Genomic DNA, 27187 nt, shown 5'->3' on the forward strand with positions numbered 1-27187 from the left:
TTATTTATGAATTGCACATATAAATGTATTGACGAAGGCTTTCAAGGCTGGATTCAACTGGTTGTGGTGGCTTTTCCAGGCTGTGTGGCCATGGTCTGGTGGATCTTGTTCCTAACGTTTCGCCTGCATCTGTGGCTGGCATCATCAGAGATGTATTGCAGAGAGAAGTGTGTTATAAGAGAAGTCTAGACACAGTGTGTAACAGACTTCCCTCTGTGATACACCTCTGAAGATGCCAGCCGCAGAGGAAATGTTAGAACAAGATCCACCAGACCACGGCCACACAGTCCAGAAAACCCACCAGAACCAGATGCACACATAGTTTACAGCAATTTCAAAGTTTTGTGGCCATACAGCCTTAGCAAAGACACTCTTTAGCAGCCCCTTCCTCCACTAGCAACAGCTCTGACAGCTAACCAACAATTCAAGCAACTCCCAAGATTAAAACCTCACAGACCCTTCCCAGGATCTTAACAAAAAGGCACACCACCATTATAAAAAACTAAGGAGACACCCCCCCTTCAGCTTGGGCCAAAACCAGACTATAGAAATTGTGCCATGAGCTTAAGGAAAGATGGGGCTCCTCTAGCAACGAAGACACAAGAGAAGCAGGTGCCACTTCTACTCAAATTAAAATGCTTGACAAACTGCTTCTCCCACAAACGTATCTACATAAAACTGTTTCTGGGTTTTACCTTCTTACTCAAAGTTTGGGGCGTTCAGCAATATTACTGTGGGGATGCTAGTGAAACCACTGTGCCTTAAATCACAATACTGCATGATTTTATTACATTCCAAATCTTGCTTGGGAGAATTGTTTTAAGGCGTTTTCTTACCCAGTTCTTGCACCTCTAGCTAAACATGATGTAATACTGGAACTGTTTAGAGGCCCATGTGTTTTTCCTCCCTCCAAATTGCAGGGATGAAAACATCACACTTATCTCAATCCAACTTTAGTTCTTGGCAAGTCTAAGACTGGAGGGTAACAAGGCCTCCAACACAAAACTGAATTAAAACAGCTGCCACTGTCAAGAGTACAGGTTACAGAATTCTTTATTCATCAAGACAATCAAGCAATGTGCAACACAAAACTTTATTAGCTTTTACACAAACAGTCCAGCAGTCACTAAACTTGCAAATACCTTACAATATTAAGACAAACTGCTACAGTGCAAACAAATTTTATTGGCAACTTTCAGACTAGGGTACAAACACAATTAACAGCCTCCCCTAAGGCGCAGCACAAGATGGAGGGTGGATTCTTTCTGAATGTTGTAGTCAGAGAGGGTGCGGCCATCTTCCAGCTGCTTGCCAGCAAAGATCAGCCTCTGCTGGTCAGGGGGAATGCCCTCTTTGTCCTGGATCTTGGCCTTCACATTCTCAATGGTGTCACTGGGCTCCACCTCCAGGGTAATGGTCTTGCCAGTCAGGGTCTTCACAAAGATCTGCATGCCTCCCTAAGAAGCTGCCAGCACAGATGGAGGTGGGATTCTTTCTGGGATGTTGTAGTCCAGAGAGGGTCGCGCGGCCATCTTCGAGCTGCTTGCCGGCAAAGAGATCAGCCTCTGCTGGTCCCGGGGGGAATGCCCTCTTTGTCCTGGGATCTTGGCAGCCTTCACGTTCTCAATGCGTTTGTCACTGGGGCTCCCACCGCACCTCCCAGTGGTAATACGGATGCTTGCCAGTCAGGGTCTTCACAAAGATCTGCATGCCTCCCCTCAGACGCAGCACAAGATGGAGGGTGGATTCTTTCTGGATGTTGTAGTCAGAGAGGGTGCGGCCATCTTCCAGCTGCTTGCCGGCGAAGATCAGCCTCTGCTGGTCAGGGGGAATGCCCTCTTTGTCCTGGATCTTGGCCTTCACATTCTCAATGGTGTCACTGGGCTCCACCTCCCAGGGTGTGAATGGTTCTTGCCAGTCCAGGTTATTTTTCTACAAAGATCTGCATGCACCTCCCCCCTCAGACGCCAGCAACAAAGATGGAGGTGGATCTCTTTTCCTGGATGTTGTAGTCAGAGAGGGTGCGGCCATCTTCCAGCTGCTTGCCGGCGAAGATCAGCCTCTGCTGGTCAGGGGGAATGCCCTCTTTGTCCTGGATCTTGGCCTTCACATTCTCAATGGTGTCACTGGGCTCCACCTCCAGGGTAATGGTCTTGCCAGTCAGGGTTTTCACAAAGATCTGCATGCCTCCCCTCAGACGCAGCACAAGATGGAGGGTTGACTCTTTCTGGATGTTGTAGTCAGAAAGGGTGCGGCCATCTTCCAGCTGCTTGCCTGCAAAGATCAGCCTCTGCTGATCAGGGGGAATGCCCTCTTTGTCCTGGATCTTGGCCTTCACATTCTCAATGGTGTCACTGGGCTCCACCTCCAGGGTAATGGTCTTGCCAGTCAGGGTCTTCACAAAGATCTGCATGCCTCCCCTCAGACGCAGCACAAGATGGAGGGTGGATTCTTTCTGGATGTTGTAGTCAGAGAGGGTGCGGCCATCTTCCAGCTGCTTGCCGGCGAAGATCAGCCTCTGCTGGTCAGGGGGAATGCCCTCTTTGTCCTGGATCTTGGCCTTCACGTTCTCAATGGTGTCACTGGGCTCCACCTCCAGGGTAATGGTCTTGCCAGTCAGGGTCTTCACAAAGATCTGCATGCCTCCCCTCAGACGCAGCACAAGATGGAGGGTGGATTCTTTCTGGATGTTGTAGTCAGAGAGGGTGCGGCCATCTTCCAGCTGCTTGCCAGCAAAAAAGATCAATACCTCTTCCGCCGCTGATCAGGGGAATGCCCTCTTTGTCCCTGGATCTTGGCCTTCCACATTCTCAATGAAGTGTCACTGGGCTCCACCTCCAGGGTAATGGTCTGCTTTGCCCAGTCAGGGTTCTTCACAAAGATCTGCATGCACTCCCCTCAAAGACTGCCCAGCTATGGCAAGATGCGAGGGTGGATTGCTTTCACCGGATGTTGTGGAAGAGTCGCCAGAGAGGTGGGTGCGGACCATCTTCCAGCTAGCTTGCCGGCGAAGATCAGCCTCCTGCTGTGGTCAGGGGAATACCCTCTTTGTCCTGGATCTTGGCCTTCACATTCTCAATGGTGTCACTGGGCTCGCACCTCCAGGGTGTGTAGATGGTCTTAGCCAGTCCAGGGATCTATTATCAGCGCACAAGATGCACCGGAATGCGTATTGCCTCCCCTCAGACGCAGCACAAGATGGAGGGTGGATTCTTTCTGGATGTTGTAGTCAGAGAGGGTGCGGCCATCTTCCAGCTGCTTGCCGGCGAAGATCAGCCTCTGCTGGTCAGGGGGAATGCCCTCTTTGTCCTGGATCTTGGCCTTCACGTTCTCAATGGTGTCACTGGGCTCCACCTCCAGGGTAATGGTCTTGCCAGTCAGGGTCTTCACAAAGATCTGCATTTTGAACTGCAATGACACAGGAACATCAGTACTTACACCTTAAATGGTCCACCCTCCTATTTCAACAATCCAGACAATAATCCATTCTGACACCCAGAAAGGAATGTGCAATCGGGCCACACGCATTAAACACTCACAATGCACTCTCATCTAAAGATACCACTTCCTCCTCCACAGATTATTTAATTAGAAACCTGAACCTGGATTGGCATGTGACAAAACAGCCACCCCTTCACCGGCAGTATGGGTTTTTTTTTGGCTAAGTAGTAACCTCCATGAGAAAAAAACCAGACAGTAAAACCAGGCACTTTTCCCCACCCCCACCCCATATTGTCCCTATAAAGACCGATTTCATATCTTGCCCCACGAAACCCATAAAAGATAGTTAATCTCAGCCCCCCCATACCTACGGAACAATTTTGGAAGACCCAAAAGAGTCTCAACAGCCCAATTCCTGAACCCTTTAAGGACCCCCCAAAGGACAGACGATGACGTCACAAAACGGGGAGGAGCTGAAAACAGAACCAACAACGTTCCTGGGGAAAGGATAATAATTCCCTCGGGCTTCCCATAAGGAAAGCCTACGACCTTCCCTGCTGCCTCAAGGTTGGTCCAGTCGCCATGACAGTTTTTACCTCGGCTGCGGCAAAAGCGCCCAGGCCCCTTAACCGCACCCTCCCTGAAAACGCCCCATCGTCTGTGCGGGTCGCGGCTTCCCCATCACCCCCCTCCCCCCGTTTACATTCAGGTCCGCGCCATAAAGGCCGCCGAGTGACGCCCCGCCATGGCAACCGTCAAAAAGAGCCGTTGCCCCGAACTACACCAGCCGACGAGGCCTGCGGTACCTTAAACCCGACGCCCTCCGTCTTCCGTTCCACGTCCTTACCTTTTTTTTCTTACGACCGCCGCGATTCAATCGGTCTCAGCGTAAAAACAACAGCCCTCCGACCACCTTCTCCGCAGGCGCTTCAACTATGCCTGAACGGTTTCCCGTCAGCGGTATTTATAGTGGCATGTCACTCAACGCTCCTCCCTTTGAAGTGTCCTTCCGCGTAGAAGAAAGATCCGAAAACAAACAACAAAAAAGCTTTTTCCGCTATCGAAAATGAATTATTCTTTTTTACACGAGGAACCAACAAAGAAGTTTTTTTTTTAATCGTGTTATTAACCACAAATAATAGGAAAAGGTTGGTGGCGGGCTTGGGAGCGGAAGGATATCTAGCAGGGGGTGAAACCCTTTCGCTAACTATGCACATTTTTCAAAAGGCGGTCTGAGGGTGGGATTAAAAGACGATCTCGTTATAGTGATTGGTAGAGCGAGAGAAAGTGTGGTTTCTGATTGGCTGTTGGTAAGGAAAGCTCTGGAAGAATCCAGAGGGAAGGAAAGACGGGGGTGGGGTAATGGCGATGAAATGCTCGTCGTTGATTGGTGCAGAGTGAGGTCACCCTTGTTGCTAAGGTTCGCCGAGGCAAAAAAGCAGATTTGGGAGGGGAGAAACGTTTTGCGCATGCGAGGGATTACTAGAGCGAACAGGCCCAACTAATAGAGGACGGGGAAGGCCAACATGGAGACAGAAAGTCCTCTTTAACTGGGTCTAGAATTTTCCTTCCTGGTTCTCTCCCACACTATTCCGCGAACTACGTAGGAGAAATTAGTTCCCGTCACAAATCTACGCTTACATAGTGTAGGGTCTAGGGTTTTCGCCTCGAAGTGACCCTCACAACAACCCTGCGAGGTAGACTAGGTTGGGAGAGTGACTGAAGAAGCTTCATGGCTGAGAGAGAATTTTGGAACTTGGATCTCTTCTCACCCAGACTGACAATCTGACCACCACCACGCCAAAGGGAATCTCTCCCCAGAGCCTTTTATCTTCTGAATTAATAAACATTCATTTCAAATGCTAAAGTGTTCACTCAGTTTGTGTCGTTCAAAAACCAAACGTTGCTGGGAGAGTGGGGAAATGCTCGTCTGTACAATAATATGCAGGAGAGTGGAAGGGGGAAGGATCATTTTCATTAACAGCCCACCTTTTTCATTGAGATTCAAGGCAGATCACAAAATCTGAAAAACAAATCCATCAGGCTGCAAATACCTCCAAAAAGCAATGCAGTACTACCACATTTAGGAATTTTTATCTGCAGGAAGGGCCAGCATTTAATTTGGTTGCTGGCTGTTTTATACTGATGCATTGCAGATTCCCTCCTCTCTGTAAACCTGTTTTGGAAGGGTATACATGGAGAGGAATCTTTTGATTGGTCTTGAATACAAAAGGGACGAGAAAGACAGTTTAAAAAGAAAACTAACCCACATTAAGGTTCTTGGGTAGATTTAATTATTTAATTGACGGTGTTTTTCAATCGCATAAAAACTTGTTCCTGGAAGCGTTTTTTCCCCTTCAACCATTTAAAATTTGCCTTCCTTTTTTAAAAAAAAACACCTTTCTTGCAAAAGCATGTTGCAAAACTTACAAAGTGCACTGATGAAATGGTCGCACTGCATGGAAGTCACCTGATCCTCTTCTGCACTCATCTAAAACTAATCTACTTTTCATAACATAGAGAGCCTTGCTACTTTTGAAGCTGAGACACATCCACTTGTTCTTTAAGATCAAGACAGGAGACCACCACACCCAGACATCTTGCTACATGATAGCATGCTATGTCATAGTAGCATTTATAAACATGGGACTTTGGGGAGAAATGAATAATATGGATACTTCTTTTACACACAAAGGAAGAGGAATGGGCGCAACTTTGCATCAAAATTCTTTTAAAACTTTGCTCACTGTCAGTTACTGTTCTTTTTAACATCTCTCTCACATTTTGATCCCACCCTTCCTCTAAGGACCTCAGGAGGCCGTCCCCATTCCTGCTTTCATCCATGTAATCTTGCAACAGCCCTGCGAGGTAGATTAGGCTGAGAGAAATCACCTGTAATCTCAACAGTCTCTGTGTCTTAGAGGCAGTGTGTTTGCCACTAATCCCCACATTATTTTTTCAGTAGGAATTTTTTAAAAGTAGTGGACATATAACTCCTACTTTGGCTGAGGAAAGGTACCCTGAGTTAGTAAGTGAGTTGTAATAGACAGTAAGGGCTTGTTGATGTGGTATTTACATTATTTTGACAACCACTATGGGCAAGGATCCAGGGTACAAGTAGAAGCCTTCACAGATCTCAGGATCTTGTCAACATCCATTACAAACACTGGGTCAAAACAGTCTATAAATAGACCATGTGGAATATTAGGTAAACCAGTGCTACATCCAGATCAGAGTGTATGCTTGGTATTTTTAAAGTATTATGGATAATTGTGTGTTTCTGAGACAATAAAGGATCAGATTTATGTATCGATAGATGCCCAGCTACCTTGGCAGTTGGGCCGGTTGTGAAGAGTTGTTGTTGTTTTATACTATGTTTTTCTCTACCTTAAGGAGTCTCAAAGCAGCTTACAATTGCCTTCCCTTCCTTTCCCTACTACAAACACCTTGTGAGGTAGGTGCGGCTGAGAGAACCATGACTGGCCCAAGGTCACCCAGCCAGCAGGCTTTATCCGGAGGAGCGGGGCATCCAACACGGTTCTCTAGTTTAGAGTCCACTGCTCTTAACCACTTTACAACAGATAACAACAGTAGCAAAGAAGTAACTTTTATTTCCACCATCACCACTGCTTCATACATCTTCCACCACCACCTGTTCAAAACAAGTTCTCCCCAAAGGCACTCTATATGTCTCCCACCCCTCTTCAGGTTTGCCCCAATCTCCATTTAAGAACAACCTTATAGATTGGGCTTCATATTCTATATTCCCACCACAGCCTCAACAAAGCACATATTTGAAGTCCTTAAAAACCCCCCAATGCATGTAGGAATCTTGGAGGAACCATTAGCCTCCATTTTATTTGGGCAACTTTCACCTTTGCCTCAAGTAGATAGTGTTCAGACAACGAATCTCTAACCCTCAAACCAAACCTTATTACTGACTATTCCTTCTACCTGTAAAAGATGCCATTTGTGTTTCTTGGGAGCAGGACCTACTTTTGAGTGCTTCTTTTTGAAACTAGAATTGGCAACAATTTCCTATTGTGCTTGTTTTCTTTGCTGACTAGAATTGTCAAAGAACAATTAATTTCTATTCTTTGAAAGCTGAAACAATGTGCAGAGAGCAACGAGGTTCAGCCATAAAACCACATCATTGCTCAAAACCCGTTCTACCCTCCTTCTGTGAAGCACTTTTTAAATGTCTAACTAGAGAACTGAAAGATTGCGTATTATTTTGCCGGTGTTGGCAGGTTCTAATGAAAGCACCGCTGCGCTGATCCTGTGAACGTTGACCTATTTATGTTGCATCACATGCTGAGATTGTAGATTGTACTGCTTTGTGGAGATTGGGAAGCTCTGGAATGTAGGCATATGACTCTGGAAGGCTTTAAAATATATCTAATCCTCGTCCTCTCGGTTTGTGCTGAGAGTCATGGATGACTAAATGCTCTGGAGCAGCAGCTGACTGTAACACATGGCTAATTGCAAAGTTGGGGTGGGGGGGGGACAGATCTTGTGACCAGGGAGATCACATCGGTGCTCTAGAATTTCTCAGAAGTTGCAAGAGTTCTGAGCATGTCGACCTGAGCTTTTAAACAAAGGACTATACTCCAGAAGAGTCTGTTCTGTGGGAAAAGGGCTCGGTGTTTTCACAGTAAACATCCAGCACACGTGTTTGTACACTTTTAAATGTCCTGTTACACAAGGGCAATATACGACAAATGAGGACATGTCTCCCGTTTTAAAAACAGAGTGGCAAGTAGGGTCGTTTGGTTTGTTTTCGTCGGAGGCACTTCAGCGCGACTCACAAGACAACATGCTTGTTTTCCAGGAAGCCAAAGGCAGAGAGTTCAGATGCCCGAACAACCTCGAAAAGGGGAGGCTGAAGCAGTGAGCTAAACAAGTTTAAACATGTCTGGGCCTGTCTTTCTAGGCCAGATCTTGGTATAGAATGTTTCTAAACCAGCACTCCAATAACAGGCAGGATAAGCCAGTGAACAGTATGCAAGAGGTGGATTTTATTATTGATGTAAATATTTTATCCCATTTTTCTCTCCACTGTCCACAACAGCTTACAAAAATACAATTCAGCAGCCAAAGATAAAACAGGGAAACATGACACGCATTCTGAGGTAGTTCTGGATCATTTTGCCCGGCTCACTCAAGACCCAGAAAGGGTTTCCAATCTCCATGCGAGGCTTTAAGATCTCCTGTTGTTATAGTTGATCTCCAAGCAACAGAGATCAGCTCACCTGAAGAAAATGACTGCATTGGAGGGGTGGCTTCTATGACATTGTAATTGGCTGACGTCCCTCCCATTCCCAAACCCTGCCCTACACAGGCTCCACCCCCAAATATCCAGATATTTCCAGATCTGGCAAACCTAGCTCCAGGTAACAGGCCACAGGGCCCTTTTGAGAGCCCTTTGGCCAAGTCTAGTTTTGGATCAATATATTAGGGCAAGAATACACTAGTTTCCCAAAGTTTATTGCACAGCCTGCTGAAAGGTTCAGTGTGGTATAGTGGTTAAGAGCAGATGGATTACAATCTGGAATTTGATTCCCCACTCCTCCACCTGAGTGGCAGAGGCTTATCTGGTGAATCAGATGTGTTTCCACACTCCTATATTCCTGCTGGGTGACCTTGGGCAAGTCACAGCTCCCTTTGAACTCTCTCAACCCCACCTACCTCACAAGGTGTCTGTTGTGGGGAGAGGAAGGGGAAGGAGCTTGTAAGCCACCTTGAGTCTCCTTACAGGAGAGACAGGTACGATTTAAATCCAAATTCTTCTTCTTAAATCTAGAAACTTGCAGAGGCAATCTCAGCCCACTTTGATCCAATAAAATAACCTTTAAAAATCCGTTGTCAGATTGTAGTACTCATCTTTCTTTTCCACTACATTGTGATACACAAAACAATGAAGGCGACTGTGGCTCAGGGATTGCCATCTGTCCTGGAAGCTGCATTGTATGACTCACACAAAAACATTTCTCTCTCTCCCACATTCAACTAGACCCCTTTGGGATCATACTAGGTAGTATAATATTCAAGTCATGGAGCAATCCTAAACAGGCAGAGTCTTACTGGAATCTACTCAGTGGGGCTTACTTCCAGGAAAGTGTTGAAGAGGAAGAGTAGTAGTAGTCTGGGTTTATACCCTGCCTTTCTTTCCTGTATGGAGTCTCAAACTGACTTACAAACTCCTTCCCTCACCACAACAGACACCTTGTGAGGTAGGTGAGGCTGAGAGAGCTCTGAGGGAACCATGACTGTCCCAAGGTCACCCAGAGCAGGCTTCATGTGTAGGAGCAGGGAAACAAATCCAGGTAAGAGTCCACCACTCATATGGAGGAGTGGGGAATCAAACCCAGTTATCCAGATTACAGTCCACTGCTCTTAACCACTACAGCCAGGGGTATCAAACTTGTGAGCTTCCAGATGTTCATGAACTACAATTCCCATCAGTCCCTCCCAACATGAGCATTGGCTATACTGGCAAGGGCTGAAGGGAATTGTAGTTCATGAACATCTGGAGGGCCCCGAGTTTGACACCTGTGCATGTTAAGATCCCACTGTAAAACTCTATAAAGTGGAGTGCCTAGTTATCTTCCAACTAGCTTCCTCTATACAGAGCGCGCTCAAAGAAACTGATGTCCTACGCCAAAGAGCAGGGACAGAGGTCAGTACACGATGCGGACCTGCCGACAGGCAGAGCATGCATATTCTTTTTAGCACAGCTGTTACAGACTAAGGGCTAACCTGGTATTGGATGAGGGATCTCCAACATGGTACCTGCTGACACCTTTTCTGGTGCCAGCCAAGTGTTTTTAGGAAGAAGAAGAGTTGGATTTATATCCCCACTTTCTCTCCTGCAAGGAGACTCAAAGGGGCTTACAAACTCCTTTCCCTTCCCCCCTCACGACAAACACCCTGTGTGGTAGGTGGGGCTGAGAGAGCTCCGAAGAACTGTGACTAGCCCAAGATCGCCCAGCTGGCGTGTGTTGGAGTGCACAGGCTAATCTGAATTCCCCAGATAAGGCTCCACAGCTCAGGTGGCAGAGCGGGGAATCAAACCTGGTTCCTCCAGATTAGAGTGCACCGGCTCTTAACCACTACGCCACTGCTGTCCTTCCTTCTCTGTTTCCTTCAGCAGCCAGAATTCAATAGGTTTTGGGGCACAGTCCCTTTCTGGGAGCAACATCTGCGCATACACTCTGAAATGGACAGGGGCGCTGCAAGATCATTGGGCCTTCTTGGAGAGTTTCCAATCTTTTCAAAAAGCCTCAAGCAGGAGACGTTCTGAATAGTTTGTTCCTTTTGGCATAAAGTCTCAGTCAATCACAAAGTGAGCAACTCTCCCCAGGAACTCTGCTCTGCTGAGTCACTATGCAGAAGCGTTGGGGTGGGGGAAGGGAGGATGGAAAATGCCCTGATTCCTTAAGCAGTGGACTTTAATACGACACGTTGACTGGAAAGATTTTCACTGTCTCTGGGTGTTTCTTTCCTTGTTTCCTCCCCTTCCACCACAAATCAAAAAAAGTATCCATCAAATTGCAAGCTAGAATTTTACAGAGCAGTCAGGATTCTCAGTTTGCAGGGCAGCTGAGACCCGAACAGTTCATGGGAAGGTTGCCTTGGCCAGTGCGAGACCCTTCTTAGCTCAAGGGAAACAGTCCTTAGCTTAGCCAGGGGTCTTCAAACTACGGCCCCCCAGATGTTAATGAACTACAATTCCCATCAGCCCTGCCACTTAGCCATGCTGGCAGGGGCTGATAAGAATTGTAGTCCATGAACATCTGGAGGGCCATAGTTTGAAGACCCCTGGCTTAGACTAATAAGACTTGTTAAGGTCAACAAATAGGGATGACCATCAATGTGCCCGAGTTTCCTTGAGGTCACCTGACTGGCATTGATGGCACAGATGTTGGACAAGAGAGACCTGTTGTCATACAGCCAGGTGATTTTTTGCGGTATCAGAAGTTACATGTTCCTGCTCACAGGACATGCTCTTTACGATAGGGGGAAAAACAGATGTGGAAGAAAGGGAGAACATATCAGAGATTTCCCGCTGACTCATCACAATGAGAAAGTCAAGAGACGCTGGAGTGGTAAATAAGGTCCAGGGCAATTTAGGAAAAGAGTGTTTAGTTTATTTTTTTGAAGGAGGAGTAGAAGAAAGATTTATACTGTACCTGTCTCTCCTGTAAGGAGACTCAAGGTGGCTTACAAGCTCCTTTCCCTTCCTCTCCCCACAACAGATACCTGTTGGGGTAGGTGGGGCTGAGAGAGCTCTGAAGAACTGTGACTAGCCCAAGGTCACCCAGCAGGAATGTCGGAGTGCGAAAACACATCTGGTCAGGGGCGAATCTAAGCAAACTGGAGCCCGGGGACAAAATCTGAGTTTGGTGCCCCCCCACCCCCACCCCAGGTATGGACGACCACCCTCCCCCACAACGACCAAACAATGATTTTTTGCACCAGCTCACAAAACACCTCCCACCACCAGCAAAACATACATGGCTTTCTCCCCACCAACTCTCTTTCCTAATTGTGTCCTCACACCAACCCTATGAGGTAGGTTGTTAGCCTCAGAAAGAGCTCCAAGCCAGTGCAAGTGGGAATTAACTTTTAAGCATGTAAATTTCTCACAAGTCACCCCCAAGGTTTACCAAGCAAACATCAGCATCATCTCTCACAAATCACCTCCTACCCCCAGCAAAACATACATGGCTCCCTCCACCCACCACTTTTCTAATTGTGTCCTCACACCAACCCTGTGAGGTAGGCTGCTAGCCTGAGAAACAGCTCCAAGCCAGTGCAAGTGGGAATTAACTTTTAAGCAAGTAAATCTCTCACAAGTCACCCAAATCAGAAGGTTTACCAAGCAAACGTCAGCATCATCTTCAGTTCTGCTGCTGCTTCTGGGCTCCCTGCTCAGCTTCCCTTTTCCTGTGCCTGCCGGCGCCCGGCTGCCGGGGAGAAGGCTTCTGAGTCATGCCACACTTCATTTAAGGCGAATAAGGCATGCTGGGTCAGAGGGAGGGGAGGCGGAGCTCCCCAGTCCTGCTCCTGGGAGCCCAGTGGGACTTCTCCCCCGCCCCCTGGACACTCCAGGCCACCGTACAGAGTGGGCGGGGCTACAACAGGCACTGGGAGCAGTGGCTGCTTCAGTGCCTGCTTGCTAGGGCTTGCTCAATCACGCGCTGCATAGGAGGATGTTTTGGCGCCCCCCACGTGACCTCAATGGATGCGCCCGGGGACAAGGGGTACCCCATGTCCCTAGGCAGGAACGCCAGTGCATCTGGTTCACCAGATAAGCCTCTGCCACTCAGATGGGGGAATCAAATCCAGTTCTCCAGATTAGAATCCACCTGCTCTTAATCACTGTACTATATTGGAGCCAACGCAAGTTGGTTGCATGTGGATCCTTGTGCCATGAATTAACTGGATGGAGAGCAGACACCCCCTGCTCTCCTTCTACAAAATGGGAAGAACCATATCCTGACTCTTGGGACTGTCAGGAGGGCAAAGCACTATGAAGAGGGATCAAGTCTCATAAAGAGAAACAATTGTCTGTATTTATCTGTCTATTTATTTGTGCATTTATTTCCCACCCTTCACTGAAGTCCACAGGCTTCTGCTTCTTCCATCACAGACCAACCCAAACCCAGACTTGCTTGGCTTCATCAGGGGCCCTCCGATTACACCCTTTCAGCAGAGATGATGAGAGCAGTTTCTGGCTGCCCTCAGGTCTCCTCTGACTTCATTTCCTTAAACTGCATCTTGTTTGCCTGTGCCCTTGGCTGTTCTGCGTGCTTGCCCTCTGTCCACTGTGACGTAGTCTGTTATGCGTGCCACGAGGCCTGAGAATACCTTCTGGCACTTCTTAATGACTGGGATATTACCCTTCATTGTGAGAACTCCAGGTGGGTGGCCCTGTTAGTCCACAAACAGCAAAAGGAAATCTCTGAAGCACCTTAAAGATACCCGGAGCTCCTTTGAGTCAGAGCTCACTTCCTCAGATGCACTGAAACACCCACTCATTAGGCAGATTATATTCTTAATGTAGCATCTGATGAAGCAAGGTCTGACTCAGGGAAGTTTCTGCTGGAATACGTCGAGTCATTTCTTAAGAAGAAGAAGAAGAAGAGTTTGGATTTATATCCCCCCTTTCTCTCCTGCAGGAGACTCAAAGGAGCTGACAATCTCTTTGCTCTTCCCCCCTCACAACAAACACCCTGTGAGGTAGGTGGGGCTGAGAGAGCTCTGAGAAGCTGTGACTAGCCCAAGGTCACCCAGCTGACGAGTGTGGGAGTGTACAGGCTAATCTGAATTCCCCAGATAAGCCTCCACAGCTCAGGCGGCAGAGCTGGGAATCAAACCTGGTTCCTCCAGATTAGACACACGAGCTCTTAACCTCCTACGCCACTGCTGCTCCTAAGGGACCACCGGACTCCTGATTTATTTTGCTACCCCATCACTGTGTGCCATGATGGCTTCAATCAAGCGTCCATCAGGACTGGATGGGATGACCCCCTCCATAGCCAAGGCAGATATGAGCAGGGGTGGGTGAACAAGGCAGAGCTCTCTGGTTGGAAAGCAAAGCAGAAACGGAGGCCTACTGTTATATGGACTGGAGCACCCAGAAGGCAGAGAGTCATTCTGTCTCTGAGGGTCTGATCTGGGGTTGAGGAACTTTTGCCCCAGAGTGTTGGGAATAAGAGCTCCTGGTAGTTGGAGGTTACTCCTATTCGTAGTTAGCAGAGTGCACGGGTGACTAGAGCACAGCAGAAGCCTTACCTCGTGTGCATTCGTGCGATGGATCCCAGTGTGTGGCAAGCTTACACAAAAGAAAGTCGGAGTCAGTTGTAGTTTCTAATCTAATAAAAAGAGTATTTATTAGCGAACTCCATTCTGGATAGAAAGGTAGGTAGATAGGTTCACTATGCTATTTTAATCTAGCTTGATGGGGATGGATGCACGGAGCACCTAGGCATGGTTGAAAGAAAAAGGTGGAGAAGGGTCGAGGAAGGAGCCGGAAGGAAGGAAGTCCCTGAGAGTATCAGTCTAACATCAAAGGATAGAACCAGCATGATAGAGTAAAGGTGTCAATTCCTAAGTCCCTATCTAGCCACTGGCTATCTATAGTAAAAAACCCTCTGTAGGATGAGGCAGGAAACAGCATAACAGCATAAAGTCCTTCTCTTCCATCTGTGTTCTACCTGTACATGTGTAAATAAAGCAAAAGCTATAAAATGCCACTAAATCTCTAGTTCTCTCTCCTTCCAAGGGCCAGTTTTACCCCCTGGGATTTCCTGTTGCTTGGAGACATGGGGGAGGAATAACAACACAAAGAATATGAAAGGAGGAATGGATGGGGGTGGGGGTGGAGGGAAGGGAAGCAACACAAGAAACAGCAGCCGACCCCAAGCTTCCTATGATTCTTCTTTCGAGTATCTGGGTCAAACGCATCACCAGCCGTGTGACAAAACGCACAGTCCAAGGTGTTTGGTTTCTGCCAAGCAACTCCGGGAGTGGCAGGCTTTGCTGGTTTACAGAAATTTAACAGTGACTCACTCCTGCATTAACCATTGGCATGTCTTTGAAACTGGAATAACAGGAAGTGACAGTTTCCGCTTCCTTTTCTAGATGCCAGAAAATTAAGAGGTGCTATTTGGGTGCATGTTTTCAAAAGCTCACTCTGTGTTTACAATCTTTGAAGCATCTCTCCAAAGGTCCGTTTACTGGCGAGTGAGATCCACAGGATTTTATACGGTCTCTTTCAGCCCCTACGGTTGGTTCCCTTTTCTCCAAAAGGAGCTCCCAGACCACCACAAGGATGTTTTTACATGTTACCCGCTAAATTACTTTTGGCCCCTTCTGGCTCACACGTGCAGGAGAGTGAGGTGGCAACGCCTGAGGGGGCAGGTTGGAAGGCCAGCCTACACAACTGTATGTGCAGCAAGAGGAACTCTTTCCCTTGTTCCTTTCACCCACCCTCCTCTAAGGGGCTGTGAACTTTTCCTAATCTTTCCTGGTAACTTCAGGCCAGACAATTCAACAAACTCACAATTCCATGGCCTGACAGTTATGTTCTGTGAGGATACGGTTCTACCGTGTTTCCCCGAATACAAGACAGTGTCTTATAATAATTTTTGCTCCCAAAGATGTGCTATGTCTTATTTTCAGGGGATGTCTTATATTTCTGTATTCTGTTCGTCAGGCATGCTTCCAAACAAAAACTTTGCTACGTCTTACTTTTGGGGGATGCCTTATATTTCGCACTTCAGCAAAACCTCTACTACGTCTTATTTTCCGGGGATGTCTTATATTCAGGGAAACAGGGTAGGAAGCTCTCGCTTCTGCCAAACACTGACTGACACCCCCCGCCCCATTCCACCCTAGCCTGAATAGTGTTTTCCTGGACACCAGCATGGTGTAGTGGTCAAGAGCAGGTGGATTCTAATCTGGTGAACCAGATTTGATTCCCCACTCCTCCACATTAAGCCTGCTTGGGTGACTTGGGCCAGTCACATGTCTCTCAGAAATCTCTCAGTCCACATGGAGGCAGGCAAAGACAAACCACCTCGGAAGAGCAGCATGGATTTAAACCCCGTTTTTCTCGAGAGCCAGCATGGTGTAGTGGTTAAGAGCAGGTGTGGATTCTAAACTGGAGAACCTGGTTTGATTCCCCACTCCTCCACCTGAGTGGCAGAGACTTATCTGGTGAACCAGATGTGTTTCTGCACTCCTACAGCTCTTTGGAACTCTCTCAGCCCCACCAACCTCACAAGGTGTCTGTTGTGGGGAGAAGAAGGGAAAGGAGCCTCCTTGAATCTCCTTACAGGAGAACAAGGCAAGGAATAAATCCAAACTGTTCTTCTTTGACATCTAAAGCCAGATGTAATGATTTGCCTTTGGCCAATTGACATCCAAACGTCAAGGCTTAGGAGACACTGTGTCAGGAGAACTCTTGTCTTTACCTTGCCGAATCCTCATCTTTAAAAAATACACTCTGGGACTCCCTGTCCTCCTAACCAGGCCTGTCTCTGGATTGTAACCAGAAACCATGCTTGGAGTATTGAAGTGAAAGGGGAGAGATTTACTCTCTGGTGTTTGGGAATTCATGGCGTTCAGTTCCCATTATCAGGAATGACTTTACTCCATTAGGTAAGGCCATGGGCAGCGCACCCAGTCATTCTGGATCGTAAAAGGTGCTGGCATGCGTCGCCCATGTTTTCAGCTGAGTCACCCTTGCTGTTTATAGGATGCTTTGGCAGGAGGCACCAGTGAGCTGTACAGAGAAGATTATCCAATGGATTCCCTTTTTAGGATATGACAGGTGAGACAGGGGGAGGGATCATGGGCCAAGATCAGCCAGCCAAGCCAAGCCAATGCTGCAGATGCCTTAATAACAAAGAAGAGGGCCCGCACAAAGTGCCTTTCCCCTAACACCATGCCACAGCCGGCCACAGATCTGGAAGTATGTGTCTGTCTGTCGTGGTTCTCTTGCTACTGGTTCTAACAGGTACTCTAACATGGGGACATCCAAGCATTTCACCCTTGCATTTGGCCAGAAAACTATGACAGCTGCAGAAGAGGTTGACAGAGAGGGAATTCATTGCTCATGTGGAGGTGTGGGGAATCAAACCTGGTTCTGCAGATTAGAGTCCACCTACTCTTAACCACTACACCACACTGGCTTCCTCGCCTTCCCCCAGGCTCCACCCCCAATATCTCCAGGTTTGGAGTTGGCAACTCTAGGGACTCCCCTTCTGGCTATTCTGTTGCTGTAAAATAGGAACCTTTTCTTGTTCTCCCCACAAATACTGCAAGGGGTCTTATCTGGTCTGCAGCCACATTTCCTCATTTGCAGCTCTCTTGAGTACAATTCGGTGCCTGCTATTCAGATTGTTTGCAGCTAAAGATGGGATTTTCTGCCCTAGGTTTTTTGCACAGGTAGGCATGTGTTGGTGGTATTCTGTAAACAAGGGAGAGTGCTTGACAGCATTCAGACATTTGTCATGTCCCAGTCTGCCGTAAGCTATGATAGCTAAGTGGAACATCCATGTTCAGAAGCAGTCTACCTGTGAATAACAGAATTTGGGGGCCAGCCCCAAGCAAGGGCTGTTCCCTTCTTTGTCCTGCTTCTGTGGGAAACCAGGATGCACTTGGGAATGATTAGTTTACCAGGCACAAATGGATTGACAACTAGTCAGGTGACAACTGTTGTTTATATCTTTATGTTTTTCATGTTTATACTTTTGTAATGTTTTCATATCACTGTATTTTTTGATACATATATAAGCCGCCTCGAGTCCCTGGAGAGATTGGCGGGGTACAAGTGCAAAAATAGAAAGAAAGAAATAAACCTGGATGGCGAGACAGGATTTGAGAAACAGACAAGGTCTTCCAGGGTTGCCAACCTCCCGGTCGGGCCTGGAGATCCCCTAGAATTGTCACTGCTGGAGAAAACGGCTGCTTTGGATTCTATGGCCTTACACCCTGCTGAGCACCCTCCTCTTCCCAATACCTGCCCGCCCAAATCTCCGGCCCCTAATTTCCCAGGATTTTCCAACCCAGAGTTGGCAACACTACTTAGATCCTTCTCTTCATTCGAGACCACATTTTGTGGGCCTCAAGGGGTGAGGCTGGGGGGCGCCCTCTGCACATGCTGTCCGGTACCGCCTTGGTGCTGAAGCCACCGGGCGTATTTCAGCCTGAACCGTGGGTGCTGGAAGACCTCCTCCTCCTCCTCCTCCTCTGCTTCCGCCACGTGGCCGCCCATCGCAGCAGCTGCGCGGCTCGGGAGCGCCCTCCAGCGGCCACGCCCGGAGGCGCAGGGCAGCGGCGGCGGCGTGGCCACCATGGGGAAGGCGAGGAGGACCCCCGCAGCCGCGGCGACGCGGAAAGGCCCCCACCCCGGGGCGAAGAAGCCGCCGGAGCCGCCCGGGGGTGCTCGGGGGGACCGCGCTTCCAAGGGCAAGGCCCCGCCGCGCCAGAAAGCCCGCGAGGCGGAGTCGCCGGGCCCGGAGGAGGAAGAGCAGCAGCAGCAGCAGCAGGGGGGCGCCCTGGCCCTGGGCGCGCAGCAGGACCGCTGGCTCCAGTTCCTGAAGCGCCAGCGGGTGAGCGGCGAGGAGGCGGCCAAGCTCTTGCTGGACACCTTGTGAGTCAAAGGGGGGGGGGGGGGCGATCCCCGACGCGGGGGGGGGGGGGGTGGAGGCTCGAGCTCGAGGCGCGCAGCCCGGGGACTTGTTGCGTGCAGAAGCCTCCCTGCGGAGCGCCTGGGCACCTGCCGCTGCTGCACCTGCCGGGCCTCCTGCGCGCAATCCCGCGCTCGCCGCCGCGCAGCTGGAGCCCGGCGTTGGCTGGGTGCGCAGGATTGCGCGGAGGCTCCTGGGCGCGGCGGAGGCCTCTCGTGCAGGGTGGGGGGGCCTGGCCGAGAGAGCCCATTGATTGCTGCATGTGCGGGGAGGAAGGGAGCGCCACCGGTTGCGCGCTTTGGGCCTCCGTCGTGGCAAGGTCCAGGTCCAGGTGGGCGGAGCTGCAGCAGTCCCTGAAGGGTGATCTCGGTGCATCCAAAGTCCAAGTCTTTTGGGGCATTGAAGAAACCTGTCACGGCCAGAACCAACGGGCTGTTGTGGGTTTTCTGGGCTCCCTGGCCCCGATCTGGTAGCTTTGCTCCTCACGTTTCCCCACATCTGTGGCTGGCATCTTCAGAGGCATGTCAAGGTGAGATGTTTCCAGCCCTTTGCTTTGGGTCACCTGGGCTGTGCAGCTGTTGGCAAAATCTAGACTGGAGTCTTGGTGGCTGAGTTTTTCTCTGCCCTCCCTTTTGGCCACATAATTCTTCCTCCTCTTCCTCTTCGGCTTGGACAGTCCAAGGAACATTGCAAACATCTTGGGGGCAGCAAGCTTAGACCAGCCCAGCGATTTGTTAGAATAGTCCCTTTCTTCATAAATTGGCTATGGGTGTCGAAGGGTCCTTCTCCCAAAATACTATAACCTGGAACCGAATGAACTTGGTGGGTGTTAGATGGTGACCTTTTTACTCAAGGAATAATGAAATTGTGGAATTCACTGCCGCTCAACATAGTGATGGTTCTGAGCGCAGATGGTTTGAAAAGGGGAATAGACATTGAGGAGATAGAAAAAGTGCAGAGAAGGGCAATGAGGATGATTGAGGGACTGGAGCACCTTTCCTATGAGGAAAGGCTGCAGCGTTTGGGACTCTTTAGTTTGGAGAGGAGGCGGCTGAGGGGGGATATGATTGAAGTCTATAAAATTATGCATGGGGTAGAAAATGTTGACAGTGAGAAATTTTTCTCTCTTTCTCACAATACTAGAACCAGGGGGCATTCATTGAAAATGCTGGGGGGAAGAATTAGGACTAATAAAAGGAAACACTTCTTCACGCAACGTGTGATTGGTGTTTGGAATATGCTGCCACAGGAGGCGGTGATGGCCACTCACCTGGATAGCTTTAAAAGGGGCTTGGACAGATTTATGGAGGAGAAGTCGATCTATGGCTACCAATCTTGATCCTCTTGATCTGAGATTGCAAATGCCTTAACAGACCAGGTGCTCTGGAGCAACAGCCGCAGAAGGCCATTGCTTTCACATCCTGCATGTGAGCTCCCAAAGGCACCTGGTGGGCCACTGCGAGTAGCAGAGAGCTGGACTAGATGGACTCTGGTCTGATCCAGCTGGCTTGTTCTTATGTTCTTATGTTCTTATGACAGATTCATGAAGGAGAAGCTGACCTGCGGCTACTAGCCACAGTGATTAAAGAAGAAGAGTTTGGATTTATATCCCCCTTCCTCTCCTGCAAGGAGACTCAAAGGGGCTGACAAACTCCTTTCCCTCCCCCCCCCACAGCAAACACCCTGTGAGGTGGGTGGGGCTGAGAGAGCTCTGAGGAACTGTGACTAGCCCAAGATCACCCAGCTGGCGTGTGTGTTGGAGTGCACAAGCGAAATATGGTTCCCCAGATAAGCCTCCACAGCTCAAGTGGCAGAGTGGGGAATCAAACCCAGTTCTCCAGATTAGAGTGCACCTGCTCTTAACCACTACGCCATCTTCAGAGATAGCAAATCTGTGAATACCAGTGTCAGGAAGCGGCGTCAGGGGAAGGCCTCAGCCTCGTTGCCCTGTTTATTTGGCACTCTGGGGCTATTGACTGGCCATTGTCTGAAACAGGATGCTGGACTAGATAGAAGGAGAGTCTGGATTTATGCCCCACTTGTATGAACCATAAGGAGTCTCAAAGCAGCTTACAAACTCCTTTCCTTCCTTTCCCCACAACAGACATCTTGTGAGGTAGGTGGGACTGAGAGTTCTGAGAGAACTGTGACTGGCCCAAGGTCATCCGGTAGGTTTCATGCAAAGGAGCAGAGAAACAAACCCAGTTCACCAGATTAGAGTCTGCCACTCGTGTGGAAAAATCAAACCCGCGGGAAATCAAACCCGGTTCTCCAGAATAGTTCCACCACTCTTAACTGCTACACCCCACTCTTAACCACTACACCACGCTGTCTGATCCAGATGGGCTTGGGACTAGCCACAGGAGAGCTGCCTTTGAATCTTTGCTCAGAAGAGATGCATGCGTTGGTTTGGGCCCTGGTGGGTCTTGTTGGGTTCTCTTTGAGAGGGCCAGAAAGCCCTCTTGCTCTTTTTTTTACAAAAATGTCCCTTGACCCTTTTGACTTCCGGCAGTTCTGAACAGATCCTGACCCCTCTTCATTCTCCTTCTTCCCCTCCCCAGTGAGTACCAGGGGCTGGTGAAGCACACGGGAGGATGTCACTGCGGATCTGTCCGCTTCGAGGTCTGGGCCTCGGCCGACCTGCACGTCTTTGACTGCAAGTGAGTAATGCCTTCCCTCTTCTTTGACCCTTCTCTGGGGACTCTTGTCGTGAGGGATTTCCAGCGCACCAGCTGCTTTGTACCAAGAACCGAGGCTTCTGGCGCAATTCAGATCTCGGCCTAGAGCAGCGCTCTTGCTTCCCAAGTGTTTGGCACAGAGGTGTAGGGCAGGGGTCTTCAACCTGCGGCTCTCCAGATGTCCATGGACTACAAATCCCATCAGCCCCTGCCGGCATGGCCAATTGGCAGGGGCTGATGGGAATTGTAGTCCTTGAACATCTGGAGAGCCGCAGGTTGCAGACCCCTGGTGTAGGGCATCCGGGGGCAACACTTGCTCTAAGCGCCCTGCCACCCCCCTGCTGCAGGTTGCAGACCCCTGGTGTAGGGCATCTGGGGGCAACACTTGCTCTGAGCGCCCTGCCACCCCCCTGCACTTACCTTAGCCGGCGGGAGTGGGCCGCCGCTCAGCCTGCCCCTGCCAAGCTGCTCCTTCAGCCAGCGAAGCCTCCACCGAAGGAGCAGCTTGGAGGGGCAGGGCTGAGTGACACCCAGCGGAGGCCCAGTCAGGCTGCTCCTTCGGCTGGCAGGGGGTCCACTGGCTGAAGAAGCAGCCTGGTGGGGCGGGGCCAAGGGGAAGGGGCCAAGGTGGGGCAGGGCCAAGGTGATTCTCCGCCTCCACGTGACCAACTGGCATACGCCCGGAGACATTTGCCCCCACATGTCCCCATGAGCGCTCCTCCCTGGTTCAGCCCCTGAAACAGACACTTGTGTGGATATGGTGTCTTTGTATGGACAGACTTCCCAGAAATGTCCCTCTCTTTCTAGTTGCAGCATCTGTGCTAAGAAGCAAAACCGGCATTTCATTGTACCTGCCTCACGTTTCAAGCTGCTAAAGGTGAGTTGAGGGTTTTTTTTTTAGGGGGTGGGCTTGCATCGGGGTGAGCTGGGAGAGTTTCTACAGGAACATTTTGGGTGGTGGAGCGGCTGCTGCAGAAAATCAGTGTCCAGTTCGCAAATTAATCGCAGGGGTGGTTGTTTTTATTTCAAATATTATTTTATAAGAAAGTGCTCTATTTATGTGCAGTAAAGTGCCTAAAACATACAAACATGCATACTAATTCCTATATTGCAGTGGTGGCGAAGCTTTGGCACTCCAGATGTTATGGACTACAATTCCCATCAGCCCCTGCCAGCATGGCCAATTGGCAGGGGCTGATGGGCATTGTAGTCCATAACATCTGGAGTGCCAAAGCTTCGCCACCATGGCTATATTGTATTAGTTATTACATATCCACATTTTAAAAAAAGAACATTGAAGTCCTTTAAAATTCTGGTCTAGAACATGTTTAATTTTGGCCTGGAACATGTATAAATTCTCTACAAGTTGTGGACATTCAAGATAAGGGTGAAAAGCCATTCGTTTTAGGACTCTGGTGATCTAAAAGGACTTCAATGTTCTTTTTAAAAAATGGGTATGAAGTTTGCATCTCTATTAAGAAATAAGTCGTACAATATAGGAATTAGTATATAGGTTGGTATGTTTTAGAAGGAGGAGGTTTGGATTTATATCCCCCTTTTCTCCTGTGGGAGACTCAAAGGGGCTGACAATCTCCTTGCCCTCCCCCCCCCCCACAACAAACACCCTGTGAGGTGGGTGGGGCTGAGAGAGCTCCGAAAAGCTGTGACTAGCCCAAGGTCACCCAGCTGGCGTGTGCGGGAGTGCACAGGCTAATCTGAATTCCCCAGATAAGCCTCCACAACTCAAGCAGCAGAGCGGGGAATCAAACCCGGTTCCTCCAGATTAGAACGCACCTGCTCTTAACCACTACGCCACTGCTGCTCCTTTAGACACTTTATTGCACATAGATAGAGCACTTTCCTTCTCTGTGTATATGTTTCTGTTTTAAGCCATTGGGCATAGTGTAAATGTCAGAATCCAGAGTCAACAAGTCAGAGGGAGCGTTGCAGCAGTCACATGTTTTGTTGTGTCCAGCCCTGTGCGCTTGGCGAACCTGCTTAATATAAGGTCTTCCAGCCCGTTAGCCTTCACCCTGTGAAGACTCTGCTGCCCCCCACTGCAGAAGGTGCTTTCTTTGAGCTAGCAGACACGCATTTCTCTGTTGAACTTGCAAAAGCTCCCTGCGTCGCTGCCTGTGTTGACGTGTAGGTTCAGGTGAACTAGGTACATGAATCTCTCCAGCTACATTAGGGCTGGATGCACACCTGCTTCTGCGGGCACTTCTGGGTCCTGAGTCCTGACCTGCCTGCTGTTCATCCTATAGAACAGTGGTGGCGAACCTATGGCACTCCAGATGTTCAAGGACTACAATTCCCATCAGGCCCTGCCAGCATGACCAATTGGCCATGCTGGCAGGGGCTGATGGGAATTGTAGTCCTTGAACATCTGGAGTGCCATAGGTTCGCCAGCACGGCTATAGAACCTGCAGGGGCCCTGGCTGCTCCAAGCCCAGTCCTTGTTGGTTCCCAACCTGATCTGGGCTTACTGGACTCATTGCTGTCCAGGGGATGGCCCACGACGCTCCGCTGGGTTCCTCTTGTGTGCCTGGCTCTGCCAGAATGAGTCGGTCTGTTGTAAGGGGGGGGGTGTGTGTCACATGACTAGAAGGTAAGACCACGCCTCAGCCAAGAACACTGTCCTTTGGCTGTCAGAACGCTGTCCCCTGGCTGTTCTGCACACGAGGAGTGCTAAGTGCCAGTGGGCATATTCAGTCGGCAAATAAGTCGGCAAATAAGTGCCAGCGGCATATTCAGTCGGCAAATAAGTAATGCGGCGGTGCTGTTATTTCTGTCAAGGGTGCTGACGACCTGGCTACCTACACCTTCAACACCCACTGTGCGAAGCACACCTTCTGCAAGACCTGTGGGATCCAGAGCTTCTACACTCCTCGCTCCAATCCAGATGGCTATGGTAGGAACTGCCTGTTGCCGCTCACCTCTCCTAAGCTGTAGGAGCTGTAGGAGGCATAACGGGGGTTGCAGTGGACTGCATGTCCAGCTGGCCCTGGGTTGCTTCCGCCCGGAGATTTTGCTCTAGTTTTGGCATCCACGCTCCTGCGAGGTTGGTTGGTTTGTTTCAGCGTTCCCCATCATCCACTTTCCTGGTTTTGCCCTGCTTTGCTCTGATCTTCCCCAGCCTCTGTGATTTAATCTTTTTTGAAAGATTGAAGTCAAAACGTGCTTGAATGCTGTGTGGCATGAATACTGTATCTTTCTGAAGGTGTTGCCCATATTGGCACATTTTGCCTGCATGAAGTCTTGACCCTAGCCACTAATCCCTATCCCCCCGCCCCCCCCCCCGACACACATACCACAAACTGTTGAATAGCTGTAATGTTACTATGCTGTACACATTTGGATCCCCAGGTTTACTTTTTAAACAAAGTAAGCCTCTATTGTCGAAAGCTTTCACGGCCAGAATCGCTGGGGTGTTGTGGGGTTTCCGGGCTGCATACCCGTGTTCCAGTAGCATTTTCTCCTGACTTTTTGTCTGCATCTGTGGCTGGCATCTTCAGAGGATCCTCTGAAAATGCCAGCCACAGATGCAGGCGAAAAGTTAGGCGAAAATGCTACTGGAACATGGGCATGCAGCCCGGAGACCCCACAACACCTAAGCCTCTAGTCCTTTTCATTGTAGAGATGTAGGGGTGTAACTTTCCTCTTATATCCCCACAAGAAAAAAGGCTACAGTTGTGCTTTTTTTAAAAAATGGAGGTTGGGAATTCAGAGGGACTATTAGTAGAGGGCGTTCTACACCCTCTATTCTTGGCTGGTGGCTCCTTAGCAGAACAGCATACCTTAAAACATTCTCCTCCCTTGCGATCTGCTTTACCTGGAATTCTTTCTCCATGCACAATTTTACTTCTCTATTTATGCTCCCAGACCAATTGTTCATAAACAAGTATAGGAGAAAACAAGATATATAATTATAAATGGGATAGTTACATTATGAGACATTATCATTATTACCTTCGGGGCCGTCTTACCCCATATGTCCCTCTGTGGCCTCTGCGTTCGGCAGAGGCCAACTTGCTGGTTGTCCCTAGCCCCTCGATGATGCGGTTGGCCTTTACCCGGGCCAGGGCCTTTACAGCCCTGGCCTCTGCCTGGTGGAACACTTTACCACCAGCTATCCGGGCCCTGCGGGATCTTGGAGAGTTCCGCAGGGCCTGTAAGACCGAATTATTCCACCGGGCATTTGGAGGGGCCGACCGCTGATGTGCGCCCTCCTCCTCCCCCCTTTTATGCTCTGGGCCCGTAATTTCTATGGGGCCCTCAGCTCTTCAGGTCTGTATTTTTCCAGGGTGGGTTTATTACATTTTATGAAGTTTCTGCTGGATGCCGCTGTAATTTTGTTCAATCCGCTGTTTTAAATGGGGTTTTAATGTTATTGTTTGTTATTATCATGTTGTTCACCTCCCAGAGCCCTTCGGGGGAGGGGCGGTATATAAAATTGATTATAAATAAATGAATGAATGAATGAATGAATGACAGAGAGAGAGAGGAACTTTGCCATTGCAAGAGTCACATGAGGACTGACATCAGCTAGCAATTTAGCTATGACCTCCACCTCTGGAGTTGGGATTCATTTTGCAATGTACTTTGTGATCTACAAGCATGCCAGGTCCCCATCTGCTTCTATCCCGCACACTTACATTTCTCAAGAAACCTTTGGCACCACACTTTACTACTCATCTGGTGTGAAAATGAAATTGAACTTTGTGCAACAGCATTTATACAGACTTTTCCCATTGTCCAAATGTTCAATTTTCTCTCTTCTCTTCTGTCTGGATCAGATGGCACGCCCCCTTCAGTAAAGACCACATTTTTTGTGCATTGCTCAATAAAACTGGTGGAGGTCCCTGGCCCGAGAGACATGCGGCTGGCCTCAACAAGGGCCAGGGCTTTCACAACCCTGGCCTGTACCTGGTGGAACAGGCTCCCCTGTGGGACCTACGAGGTTTCCGCAGGGCCTGTAAAACAGACCTGTTCCGCCAGGTGTTTGGCCAGCCGGGTTGATCCCCGTGACATGTAGGCCTCCCATGGGCACGATATGGGGTGGTGGAAAAATTGTTGCCATCTGACATAGTTGTTTTTATCGGATGTATCTGTTTTTATTGTTTTGTGACTTTATTGTATATGATTGTTGGTTGTTCACCGCCCTGAGCCCTCTGGGGGAGGGCGCTCTAAAAGTTTAATTAGAAAGAAAGAAAGAAAGAAAGAAAGAAAGAAAGAAAGAAAGAAAGAAAAAGAAAGAAAGAAAGAAAGAAAGCATTCACTGAGCACCTTAGTACATTTAAGGAACCGCAACAGTGGTACCCAGAGTTTCTCCATCACAGATGCCTTCTTTCTTTTTTAGGAATAGCACCGCACTGCTTGGATGAAGGCACAGTGCGCAGCGTCACCATAGAGGCCATCAATGGCAAGGAGTGGGAAAAGGCCATCAAGGCGCATCCCACAATCAAGACCTTGTCAAAACCATAACTGTGCCGACTCCAAGAAGCATGGACGCCCAGGACTGCTCAGCAAGAGATCCCTGTTTCCACCGTTTAGAAAATAAAACTTGTATTTTTGTAAAATAACCCTCGTGCCGCTTCCTCTTTTTCTACTAAGCTGGGGTGAATGGAAACAGAAACTTGGAGGAAGCTCAACTTTCATGTACCAAAAAAGTCAGCAGTCCTCATTGTTATGATCAAAAATCAGCTAGCATGCTCAGGAGCCAGAGAAGGCTCAGTATATGGACTTTGTCCAGAATTAAATCTTCTCAACAGGAGGAACATGAGCTCTGCTGGATCCAACCAGTGGTCCATCTAATCCAGCATAGTCCTGGAAACAGTGGCTCTGACATAGGTATGTGCCCCACAT

At 49.0% G+C, this 27187-nt stretch overlaps 2 protein-coding genes across 2 annotated transcripts; one reads left to right on the top strand and one right to left on the bottom strand.

Moving 5' to 3' along the window:
* Nucleotides 1–1035: 1035 nt before the first annotated feature.
* On the bottom strand, nt 1036–4431 carry UBB (ubiquitin B). Its single transcript, XM_048518987.1, is given in 7 exon segments — nt 1036–1638; nt 1673–1893; nt 1895–2743; nt 2746–3036; nt 3039–3137; nt 3196–3408; nt 4289–4431. Coding segments are annotated over 6 exon segments (2088 nt in total). The 5' UTR covers nt 3403–3408; nt 4289–4431; the 3' UTR covers nt 1036–1217.
* CENPV (centromere protein V) lies at nt 4024–26904 on the top strand. The gene is made up of 6 exons (XM_048519388.1): nt 4024–4394; nt 18143–18607; nt 21206–21304; nt 22130–22199; nt 24119–24233; nt 26682–26904. Exons 1-6 carry the CDS (start codon nt 4024–4026, stop codon nt 26804–26806), a joined length of 1245 nt encoding a protein of 414 aa, XP_048375345.1. The 3' UTR covers nt 26807–26904.
* The last annotated feature ends 283 nt before the right edge of the window (nt 26905–27187 follow it).

The sequence above is a fragment of the Sphaerodactylus townsendi genome, linkage group LG16 (genome assembly GCF_021028975.2).
Source record: "Sphaerodactylus townsendi isolate TG3544 linkage group LG16, MPM_Stown_v2.3, whole genome shotgun sequence".
Lineage (NCBI taxonomy): Eukaryota > Metazoa > Chordata > Lepidosauria > Squamata > Sphaerodactylidae > Sphaerodactylus > Sphaerodactylus townsendi.

Excerpts from the sequence above, each read along its gene's own strand:
- CENPV (XM_048519388.1), top strand. The coding sequence starts at position 4,024 with ATGACAGTTTTTACCTCGGCTGCGGCAAAAGCGCCCAGGCCCCTTAAC. Across the intron at positions 22,200-24,118 it reads CACGTTTCAAGCTGCTAAAG|GGTGCTGACGACCTGGCTAC; the intron begins GTGAGTTGAGGG and ends ATTTCTGTCAAG. Across the intron at positions 24,234-26,681 it reads CTCCAATCCAGATGGCTATG|GAATAGCACCGCACTGCTTG; the intron begins GTAGGAACTGCC and ends TTTCTTTTTTAG.